The sequence below is a fragment of the Schistocerca gregaria genome, chromosome 7, assembly GCF_023897955.1.
Source record: "Schistocerca gregaria isolate iqSchGreg1 chromosome 7, iqSchGreg1.2, whole genome shotgun sequence".
Classification (NCBI taxonomy): Eukaryota; Metazoa; Arthropoda; class Insecta; order Orthoptera; family Acrididae; genus Schistocerca; species Schistocerca gregaria.
The window spans coordinates 274,028,896-274,041,628 of NC_064926.1; the positions used below are offsets into that span (position 1 = coordinate 274,028,896).

The following is a 12,733-nucleotide window of genomic DNA, read 5'->3' on the forward strand; positions in this document are numbered from 1 at the left end:
AACACTGTGCCAAGATGTGCTGGCCGTGCACCAAGGCACATTTAGCCACAGGGTGATCCTCATTACCAACAAACACTGTGTGCCTGTGTCCATTCATGAGAATGGACAGTTTGTTGCTGGTCATTCCTACATAGAAAGCGTCACAGTGTAGGCAGGTCAGTTGGTAAATCACGTGGGTACTTTCACACGTGGCTCTGCCTTTGATCGTGTACACCTTCCGGGTTACAGGACTGGAGTAGGTGATGGTGGGAGGGAGCGTAGGACAGTTTTTACACCGAGGGCGGTTACAAGGGTAGGAGCCAGAGGGTAAGGAAGGTGGTTTGGGGATTTCATAGGGATGAACCAAGAGGTTACGAGGGTTAGTTGGATGGCGGAAAGACACTCTTGGCGGAGTGGGGAGGATTTCATGAAGGGTGGATCTCATTTCGGGGCAGGATTTTAGGAAGTCGTATCCCTGCTGGAGAGCCACATTCAGAGTCTGATCCAGTCCTGGGAAGATTCCTGTCACAAGTGGGGCACTTTTAGGGTTCTTCTTTGAGAGGTTCTGGGTTTGAGGGGATGGGGAAGTGGCTCTGGTTATTTGCTTCTGTACCAGGTCGGGAGGGTAGTTGCGGGATGCGAATGTCTTTCCGCCGTCCACCTAACCTTCCACTAATTTAACATTCCTTGCATTCAGTTCAGACAGTCACCAAAAGAGAACAGAAATTAGTTTGTCTTATTATTAAACAAAGAAATCCATTTACTGGCTTTCATTTTAATGAGTGTATCCTTATATGCAAAATGTTGTCACGTTTCAATTTCCAGGTGTAACCACTATTCAGACATCAAGTCAGCAGTACTATGAGCAGTTCTCCTCCAATGTAGCAGAAAATCGAACACATGAGGGATACTTGTATAAACGTGGTGCTCTGTTAAAAGGATGGAAACAGCGTTGGTTTGTTTTAGATTCAATTAAGCACCAACTGCGTTATTATGATGCTATGGAGGATTCACACTGCAAGGGTTATATTGGTAAGATAATTGTGCTGATTTTTCTGTCCCTATTTAATATAAAATACAGTCCCTTTTGTTCGAAGTGCAACTTGTCAAGTAAAGAAGCAGTGTTTATACAGTTTTTGATTTTTAGTCCCATAAGATTAGACAGGGTTTTCGTCCTGTGTAGAAATAAATGAAACGTTAATCTTACATTTTCAGCTGTTTTTGTACTAAATTGCAACAGCTGTGCTCATCATATTGGCCATGTACCTTACTGGCAACTTCGGTAGGGAATGGTGTGCGTTGCATATTCTACAGTAAGTTAAGAATTGTGGTTGCAAGCTTATGCTTCCTCATCTGAACTCTTAAAAAAACTGACATGTTGAAACACACTGATATGAAACTTGCCCTTTACTCCTAACTCGAAAGTTGTGAATGATTATAGGATATGAGAAATTCATCCATAAAGCACTTTTGTCACTATTTGATATAGCTATATATGTGGATCACTCATGCTCCCAAAAAGGGTTGTTGTTGAAAATGGAATGTGTTAGGATGTGCAGGATAATGAATGGTAGATTGACTGTAAACCACATTAAAGAGAGCTTTATAATTTATAGTTCGGACATGTGGCTCAGATGGATAGAGCGTCTGCCATGTAAGCAGGAGGTCCCGGGTTCGAGTCCCGGTCGGGGTACACATTTTCATCTATCCCCGTTGACGTGTGTCAATGCCAGTAAGCAGCTAAGGGTGTTCGTTTCATTGTAATTCCAGTCTACATCTTATTCTTCATGTGTACACATTTTCAGTCCTCTACCGCTAAAGGGGTCCAAATTTTAACTTTTAACATGGTGGTGTGTAATGTAATTATGACGGCACATGAGAAATAGCATGCTGTAATCAAATTTAGAATTTGAAGAGTTTGTCCCCACATCGAGCACCCTATCCTTCAGTATGACAATACCAGACCACACATGAGTGCTGCAACAATCCGATACCTTGGGTTCACTCTCATTGACCATCCTCCTTACAGTCCCAGTTTGGATCCATCTGATTTTCAGTTGTTTCCAAAAGTTAAAGAACACCTTTGAGGACTTCACTTTGATAGTGATGTAGCACTTCAAGCAGAGGTGAGGTTGTGGCTCCATCAACAAAGTCAAACATTCTACAGTGACGGTATCAATAAACTGGTCTCTTGTTGGGAGACTGTGTTGAGAAATAAATATGTAGACATGAGGAATAAAGATGTAGAATGTTAATAAAGATTGTTTCATTCAAAAATCTTTAAGAAATTTCACATAAAAAATTTGGAGGTATTACTTTTCAGCATGCCCTCATATGAACAACAAATAGTTGAGGAAGTTGGATGTTAGTGCTAATGTGAGGTGATTGGTGGGTTGCATCAAACTGGTGTGAATTTGTCAACACAATTAAAGACAGAAGGCAGATAAGTGGAGTCATATTTAAAGCAAGAGAGTGATTTTCTGTTACAAAAAAGAGAAAAATGTATAATAAAATTTACTGATTACATGTAGCTAATTTTGTGTTTAGAACTTCTGTTTTGTTGAGGTTGCACTCACAAACATTCGTGTAACAAATTCGAAATTTGTAGTAATTTGTGACAAATAAAGGTAATACACAGGGTGGTCAGAAACAGTCTGAAAAGCTTGTAAGGATGTTGGGGGGGAGGGTGTGCTGAGAAATAATTGTTAAGGAAAAAATTCAGTATGTTGTGCCATTTCGAAGTTATTTGGCATTGTATCTGAGATAAATCTCGCAACACGTCAGTAAGCTGCATCACATTGTGTGGTATCACATGTATATTCTTGAAAACAGAAAAATTGTGGGTACAATACTGGATTTTGGAAGGGAATATATTTTAAGGCTGAAACACTCATGAACCATAAAATTTTGATTGCTAATAATGTCCTAAACAGTAAGTTTTTAGAATGAGGGATTTCAGTTAAGCTATGTCAGTCTTCCAAGAAACAAGCTCTGGTGGGGTTAAATTTGAACGAGCACAAAAGAAAAACTGGAAGTCTGCTTACACGTAGTAATTTTTTATGTATAATAATCTCTGGTAAAATATAAGAACTTATTTCTGATGCTAATGTTGGTTATAGTTCTGTTCTTAATCTTTTTATTCATATTTGTTACAGACTTGGCAGAAGTTGTCTCAGTAACACCTGCAGCTCCTACTCCTGGTCCGCCCAAGAAGACTGATGACAAATCATTTTTTGATGTGAGTTAATTGACATGAAGGTCCTTTATTTTTTAGTTGAAAATATTTGTTCTAAATTCTACCATTATTTGCTGCTTATCCACTTCTGAATGCTGCGCAATTTAAAATAAGTATTAGGTAGTGCATAAGTTTGTACCATTTTTTCCATAAGTTTAATGAACATAACATACACACATAACAGAGTTTAGTTGTCAGTAATATATTCTTCACTATTTGCAACAATCTGCCAGTGCTTCGGTAACTTTGTGATTCTGCAACTGTAGAAATCCCGTAATTTTGAGATGAACTACTCATCGAGCCATTTTGAAGTGAATCTTCATCGGAAAGAAAGTTCCATGAAGATTGTTTGATAAAGAGTGGAAAAGATTGAAAATATGAGGGTGTAAAACCAGGTGGTAAGGTGGGTGTGGAATGGCTTCCCAACCGAAACCCTGTATATTGGTCTTTATTAGTCTGGCAGAATACAGGTGAGCATTATTGTAGAGTAGCTTCACTTCGCGCAGTCTTCCAAGTCTTTGTTCTTGAATTGTGTCTACAAGACATCTCAGTTGCTGACAGTAAATGCAAGCAGTTGTGTTTTTTGTAAATAAAACTGCCTTTTCCTGCTACCACTTAATTTATTTATCCCAGATACATTTCGTCTTTTTCTTGTTCTAAGACAACATCAGTAGGATCTATAATGATACAGTTTTGTTAGTTTTAGAATATTAAACAGTTCACGTTGCAATTTTTTTTTGCCAAAAAAGTAATTACTTATGATTTGCTGATCTTTGTTTCTTCTCATTTGGTCTGGAGGTCGCACTACCACTTTATTACTGACATATAACCACAACTTTGCATTCTGACCTCCTTCACACTGTTTACCATGTTTCTCTTTCTTTTTGTGGTGTACTGTTGTCCTTTTGCCACTCGATATAACTATTTCGTTGCACACTTCTTTTCACAACGTAAATATTTCAACTCCATTACGTGTTTCCTCCTCTTTGACGTGTTTACCTACTTGTTGCTAACTTAATGAAGTTTATGTTCAAGACTTACTTCTATTCATAATGTTTATCCCGTGTGTGTGTGTGTGTGTGTGTGTGTGTGTGTGTGTGTGTGTGTGTGTGTGTGGTGTCTCTTCCAGAAGTTCAGAAGACTTCATCTTAACATCCATAAAAGCATACAACACATAAAATTCAACAACATATGCAAATGTAACAGTCTTGTACCTAAGTATATCAATGTAAAGATTAAAAACAGTTCACCCAGCGCCCAAAAAGAAACACAGGCTGCTCAAAAAAAGTGGTTGAAATATGAAATTAAATCCCTGTACTGTAAATAACAAGAGATAAATTACGTGTTGTATAAGACACTTTTACAACTCGCACACACAATTAATAATATGACAGTTTTCTCCCATCTGGTCAACAAGGTCGCAAAGCACACAAAAACTGCTATACAAAGAATGGTAACAATTCATGGAAGAAAGATCAACCAACTCAAAAAAAACTCCAGTCACAACACAATACCTTTACACTCAGCCAAGAAAAACACACACACAAATTCTACCCAAGATTAGTGAACCTTACTGACATGCAGCTAAACAGTAAAGAAAGACAGCTGTTGGAGAAAGGATTAAAATACAATGTAAATTCAGAAATAGATGAAGATTGCTTAGAAAATTTAATTATAGGAGCAGAAAGTGTTTTGTCAAGGGAAGATAGGAATGAAAACAACAGTGTCAACATTGGACTAACTAGAAAACTAGTAAAAAAAAGAGATCCAGACTATAATAACCAGTTTGAAAACACAACACAAAAACACAGAATCTGCAACACTCAGAAAACTTATGAGAAAACTTCAAAATGAAAATGTTATCATTTCAAAAGCAGATAAGGGGAACACAGTAGTACTGATAGACAAAGAACAGTACATTGAAAAAACACAAGAATTGGTCTCACAAAATAACATTACGAAATTAAAATCGGACCCAACACAAAAGTACAAAAATTCTCTGAAAAATATTGACATTGTACTGGATAACAGAGAGAAAAGAAAGTTGACTCAGATCAATCCCACTGCACCTCTCCTCCGAAGCCAACCAAAAATCCACAAATCAAATTTTCCTGTTAGGCCAATACTGGATTTCAGAAAATCCCCCACTTAATACCTGTAGATTACAGGATACATGTTAAAATTATTGTCTGAAAATTTCAAAGTACAAGAAGACAGAAACATTAAAAACACTACACAGCTAATTCAACAAATAAAAGATATAAAAATCAAAGACACTGCAACACTCATCTCATTTGATGTAGAGAGCATGTTTTCCAACATACCAGTACCAGAAACAATAGGAATCATAAATCAGAACCTGAAAACTTACAGTCAACTCCCTGATAAACATATTAATGAAGTACACACATTAATAAAGCTCATAACAGAACCAAATTACTTCGAATTCAGTAATGAATTTTATTTGCAAGAAGATGGATTACCAATGAGATCCCCAGTTTCGGGAGTCCTAGCAAATATTTTTGTAAACCACATTGAACAGATCATTTTCAAAAAAACAGTAGCAGAAGAATACGACATATTATACTGGTTCAGGGTTAGGGATGACATCCTTTGCTTAGTAGATGAACCACAAACAAAAATTGAAAAACTGAATACTGACATTAAAAAAACACACAAAAATATAAAATTCACAATTGAAAGAGAACAGAATAACCAAATTAACTTTCTGGATATAACAATCAAAAACCAAAGCAATAAGCATATGTTTGAAACTTACTGTAAACCAACAGCAATGGACATTATCAACACATGCTGCATAGACTCAACATAGTTCCACTCACCAAAGAAAGCTACTAAAAAGAACTGGACATAATAATGTAGGTAGCACAAAATAATGGCTACAATAACAACATAGTCACAAAGCTAAACAACAAAATTAAAAGTAAAATAAAAGCAGATAGCACCTAACCACAGACAACAACACAACAGAACCAAACACAAACATGCAATCCTATAACAACTTCGCAGGATAATCAGAAAAAGATGAGAGAGAACACAAGATGGTATACAGTGACGTACAAGCACAAACTCACCCATAAAATTACCAACATTTTCAAAAGACAGGGAATAAACATAGCATAGACAACAGACAATTCTGTACAAAAATACACCCCAAAATCAACAAAAAACAGGGACATGTACCAGAAAGCAGGCATATATCAATTACAGAGTAACACTTGTGAAGGCAGATACAAAGGACAAACAGAACATTTGATATCAGATAACAAAGAATACATGAGATCCTGGAAGTCTAGGACAAACCACTCCACATTTGCAGAACACCTAAGAGAACATGATCACAAACCAACCACTAGAGAAGATGACATGAAAATAATTAGAATGAACAAAACAAAAAAAAAAAAAAAAAAAAAAAAAAAAAAAAAAAAAAAAACCACTCCTAACACTACAAAAAAATCACCGCATATAGAAAACCAAAACAGAAAGGAAAACCCTGTTGAATGATAAAGTACACATGCCAAGCAATTCATTATTTACACTTATAGATAAAATAATTGAATAATGTGCCCAAAGAGGATTAATATAATAATACTATTTAAAATAATAATAATAATAATAATAATAATAATAATAATAATAATAATAATAATAATAATAATAATAATACCCAATATATCTTCACTCACTTATCCATGAACCCTTCCACAGAATATTAAAATAAGAAATCAAATCAGCTGTCACCAAAACTTTCAAGCATTCGTTAACAGCTAGTACAGCATCATACAATTCAAACCACCAACTTCGGCCCCCCCAAAAGGGGAAGGGAAAAAAAGAAAAGAAAAGACCCCCCCCCCTCTCTCTCTCTCTCTCTCTCTCTCTCTCTCTCTCTCTCTCTCTCTCACACACACACACACACACACACACACACACACACACACACACACACAAGGTATAAACGTCATGAATAGAAGTAAGTCTTGTTAGGTTGCAACAAGTTGGTAAACATGCCAAAGAGAAGCAAACATGTAATGGAATTGCAATATTTACATTGTTAGAAGCAGCATATGACAAAATAGTTATATTGAGTGGTGGCAAAAGAACAATAGTACACCACAAAAAGAAAGAGAAACCTGGTGAACAGTGTGAAGGAGCTCAGAATGTAAAGTCGTGCTTATATGTCAGTAATAAAGTAGAAGTGGTAGAGCGTCCTCCAAACCAGTTGGGAAGAAACAAAGGCCAGCAAATTGTAAGCCATTAATTTTTGACAAAAAATCATGACATGAACTGTTTAATAATCTAATACTAACAAAACTGTATCATTAAGATCCCACTGATGATGCCTTAGAAAACGAAAAAGGCAAAACGCATCTGGGATAAATAAAGAGGTAGCAGGAAAAGACGGTTTTATTTACAAAACAAGTATTTCTATGATTGCTGCAGAGGATGGCCATGCAAACAAACTTGTAAGCAGTTACGGTTACACCTCGGGGAAGCCGTTCATAGTGCACCACACTGTCGCTGTTCCATCAGATGCATAACATTATCTTTTGTGGGTGCGCACAGGTCTTTATATGGGAGTTGCTGCTTTGTTTGGGCTCAGCCATTCTTTTCTTTTCCTTACATTAGCATAAAGAGACCATTTCTCACCACCAGTAATGATACAGGATAGGAATGGTTGATGTTGTTCATGAAACAATTGATGCCGAACAAGCAGACATGGGCATATGGCCACCCACGGATTTTTGTGATTTTGATTAGAGCATGCGGTATCCATACGTCTGATTTTTGAACCTTCCCTATTGCATGCAAATGTTACATGATGGTGGATTAATCACGGTTCATAATACTTGCCAGTTCTTGAGTACACTGATGTGGATCATTGTGGATTAATGCATTTCAATGATACTCATCAAACTCTGAAGGTCTTCCTGAACATGGATAGTCACTAATGTCAAAATGATCCTCCTCAAAATGAGAAAACCATTTTCTAGCCATGCTCTGTCCAGTGGCACTATCCCCACACACAGCACAAATGTCTCTGCCTGCCTTCACTGCTGTCACTCATCCATTGAACTCAAACAGAAGAGTATGTCAGAAATACTCTGATTTTTTCCTCTTAGCTTTTCATTTACTAGTGCCAACAGCTGCACTCGCTGTCTCCAAATGACAAAATAACAGTATTTAAACTCAAATAGCAACAGTTGACTACAAATAGAAATGACAATCGGTAAATAAACCTGTAGAAACTGGAATACCAATATGCAAAACAAAAATGATACAAACTTGCGCACCGACCTAATTGTGTATCTAAAATAATTGTATCTGAATTTTAAATCTCTTCCTTTTCAGTTGAGAACCAACCGAAGGACATACAATTTTTGTGCAAGTGATGCAGCTACAGCACAAGAATGGATTGAAAAAATTCAGGCCTGCCTTCAGTGAAACTCGAGCAAATCTCACTAAACTTAACATTTGCTGTGATTTAAATTGATATTACTGTTGTTCTGTTTTGCTTTTCTCAGAGCTTACGTTCTCGTGCGAGCTTACTTGTGCTCATTTTTTGTATATTTGATGTATTATACTGTGAATAATGGCATAATTTTTCAGAAAACTTCATAAAATCCTAAAGATAATTGCATACTGTTTATTGTTAGAATTATGTTCAGCACTGAAATACAGTTTTCTGCCAATAATTAGGATGAACAAACTCTGTGTAGTGCACAATATATGTAACAGCTCTAAATGCATGCAGAAACAATATGCAAGTAATGTATAACATTGTGTTGTGACATTGTGATTTTATTTGTTTTGTGAAAGCAAAAAGTTAGTTGCTAAATGTGTGTGTATATCTTGAACCAATTGTAGCTGCTTTTGACAAAAGAAATAGTGGGGGACCATAAATGAAGAATTCTGTTTGTCAGATTTTAGATTTTTTTAAAGTATTTGTACATACAAAGTATGTTTTGTGATAGCTTGAAATCCAGCAGGAATGCTTATTAAAATTTTAAAGTAAGAAAATAATGTTTATTGATAGTTGAAGCAAACTTGTTTATTTTACAGAGTATGCAGGTGTGAAGAGTGAATTTACAGTTGTGTTTCTTACATATAAGTAGCATTGTATAGGAAAGAAGTTGAATTCAACTGCCAAAAGAGAGTGTGTGTGTGTGTGTGTGTGTGTGTGTGTGTGTGTGTGTGTGTGCGCGTGTGTGTGCGTGTGCATATCAGATATCTGTGAAATAAATGCTGCATGTCTACCGGCAGTGGATAGCAATGTCGTGATTATTGTACTGTAGATAACTGTGCACAAAGTATAGTTTTATCTGAAACTAATTCCTGTAAACAATCAGTGGCAGTTTAGGAAAGGTCTAGTGAATGCCACATAGAGACCCTCAGTAGACTCTAGAGTTTACAGTGAATATGACTAAAGTGTTGTGTGTGACTCCTTGTGAGTTATTGAATGCTTCCTCTTTTGCTCTGAAGAGCATTTTAAAAAAAAGACTGCCATTACACAGCAGTGGTGGAGATTGTTAAAAATTATATTAGCTCTGCTAGTATTAGGTATCTGGATCAGTCAGTGCTCTTTTCATATATTTTCTTTGATATATTTAGAGATGCGTGTTTTTTTTTTTTTAAACTAGTTACCTATGGTTATGTGTTAGAGCAAAGGCCGGAATATATTTGACAAATAGGGCTGTTGTCTAAAAGTTCTGCATTTCTCCCACCTCTTTTCAGTATTGAACACTTTTCTTTCCACTTAACAATTGCCTGTGGTAGTGAGGCATATTTTACTTATGAGAATCTCATAAGAGGCACTATTTCTAAAATTGTTATATTTATTATCCATGATAATATTTATAAAAGTTGTATTTCTAATGCTTGTTATTGTTTTGTTATCTATGCAAAATGCACTATTGTGATTGTTCTGACATAAAATTGATGTTTCTCTGTACACATTTTGCAGTATTTGTTTAATTCTCTGTCATTGTGATAGTGGCGATAATGTAACTCATAAAATAGTGTGCTGATGTTTCAATACAACCCCTTATAAAGACATACTCCGGCCATTTTTGGATAATTACAAAATATGTTGAAAAATCATTTTAAATTACATTTTATTGCTACCATTTTGTAGCGTCAACTCTTATGTGCATTGTGTCAAATAATGCAACTGCTGAATATGAAACCTATCACTTGTTTTCATGGTTTCACACTATCTGTTACAAATACCATTTATTATTTGTTTGACACCAACTGCTTCTGTTTTCCATTATTTATAGATGCTTAGTATGTGCTAATATTTAACTTGCAGAGTTAACGATCTCCAGGTATGTGGTTAAAGTGAGAATGATTGACTGATAAATATTTTTCAACTTGTAAATTGGTCCTTAGTGCAATTAAACATTTTAAGTACCTCATATTGTAAATTGCCAGTGATATTGCTGTTTACATCATATGAAATGTTCATTATGGAGCACATCACTGATATCTTCCTAAAGAGTTGGGGGAAGGGGGAAATAATCATTGTTAATAGAAACTGATGGTACAAAACTACCTTAATTTTCAGCGAATTGTGAACATAATTGGCTCATATATTGTTTTATTGTTGTAGCATAAAACATTTAACAAAAGTTGCATTGTCTATGTGAGACTGCTTGAGTAGTGCTTATGCAGCTTGTTAATGGCTGTCTGTTATCGTAATATTCATACTAAAACTCTAAAGAATCACATTTATTTTCACATTTTCTGCACTCAGACATGGTAATCCTTATTTGACTTTACAATTTTCTTCCACATATTAAAATACATAAAGTTCCTATGTATTATTGTATTGCTACTTGATTCCCCTTGTTCTTTTTCAGTTTTTTAAATATATGACAGCACTAAAATGTATAAGTATTATGTTTTGATATGGGTAACAATATTTATGAATGCAAGAATTCATTTGAAATTGTGAAAATGTTAAGGCTTGATGTTATATGAGAACAGTTTATGTAATATTTACTGCTAGAGAGTGTTGTGATGAAAGGAGGGGCCAATTTCAGTTTCATGACTGCTGGAGCAAATACCTACCTCTCTCTCTCTCTCTCTCTCTCTCTCTCTCTCTCTCTCTCCCCCCCCTCTCTCCCTACCCCCTCCCCTTCTTCTCCATCATTTTTTATCATTCAACATTGTACCTGTAACTCAGATATTTTATATTATAGTTGAAACAGAAAACAAGAGTAGTGGCTTCTGTACCCTTTCTTAAGGGAAAAACCTATTTTATTGTTCATATAAATTGGTTGTAGAATACAATTGTTCTTTAGCCTCTCAAAAGAGGGTACCACTTTATTCATTTAGGTACCACTTTATTCATTTAGGTACAGCTTAAAAGTTAGTACTGAGCTCAAAGTGAACACACGTGAATTTTGTGCTGCATTTTTATATTCAGGGATAGGAATTTCTTACAGTGAACAATATTTGTTTGTTACTACTGCGATAAGAAACAGGAAAGTTTCCTATATTTTTAAAGAGTTTTCTGCTCTTACAGCAGTGTAGTCAATTTTATTTGTAAATACAGAGTGGCATTTTACAACTACACTTGAAAATGAACATGCACATACCAACCCTATTAAGTGCATTAAAGTGAGAAAGGTAGAAGTATTGTGTCTGTAAATCTGTTTATCCTTTGTTTGCATTCTTCTCATAGCTTTGTAGTGTTCTTCTGAAATGCTACATGGTGTTTCACATCATGGTGCATCTGATGATAATTATATTTCTTTACCATGTCGCTCCTTATCATATTCATAAAGTATTATGAGGCAAATTATTTAGTGAGTGTGAAATATCTTCTCTCTTGAAATTCAATCCCACTGTTTCGTAGTCAGTAACAACTAAAACTGGCCCTGAGTCCTCTTTTCAAGCCACAAATTTGATAATTTACCTTTGCAGGAAGGGGCCTTTTCAATTTTAATTCTGTTACAGGCAAACTGAATAACTATTAAAGAATTATTTGGTAATTATGGTAACTTTATGTTACGCATTGTAAACATTATATTGAGAATGAAACACACTGTGTGACCATTTTGTGTAATAAGAAAGGGTTTCAGAGAGATTGAATTGGGGGGAGGGGGGGGGGGGGACAAGACACGTGTAAAAGATGATCCAGTTTCTAAAAAAATATAATACATATTCATGTTGATTGAAGACATGGTGAAAATTCTCCATGAAAACCTCCTTAATGTTTTATGTTTTAACATCTGCTCTCTCTCTCTCTCTCTCTCTCTCTCTCTCTCTCTCTCTCTCTCTCTCTCTCTCTCTCTCTCTCTGTACCACACTCAAAGAGTAAATTAAGACAAAGCAATATCTACTTTCTTTCGTTTTGGACTGTGTTTGTGTGCAGAAAATAATTTAAAACGAATGGCATAGTTCAAATAAGAATGTAATTTATTTCTGTTGTCTGAGTACTATATGCATGCTCTAATAAAAATAGAAATTGTTACAATATTGAAGAAACTTTAT

At 35.5% G+C, this 12,733-nt stretch overlaps 1 protein-coding gene across 4 annotated transcripts in view; it reads left to right on the forward strand.

Annotated features, from left to right (window-relative positions):
• The window catches only part of LOC126281453 (myotubularin-related protein 13), a 202,979-nt gene extending 190,452 nt beyond the window's left edge, over nucleotides 1-12,527 (forward strand). For all 4 annotated transcript variants that reach the window (XM_049980436.1, XM_049980437.1, XM_049980434.1 and 1 more), the window contains 3 exons: nucleotides 805-1,011; nucleotides 3,135-3,217; nucleotides 8,585-12,527. In XM_049980436.1, coding sequence (XP_049836393.1) covers nucleotides 805-1,011; nucleotides 3,135-3,217; nucleotides 8,585-8,677 — 383 coding nt within the window. In that variant the 3' untranslated portion in view covers nucleotides 8,678-12,527. The remainder of the gene's footprint in view (nucleotides 1-804; nucleotides 1,012-3,134; nucleotides 3,218-8,584) is intronic.
• Nucleotides 12,528-12,733: the final 206 nt, after the last annotated feature.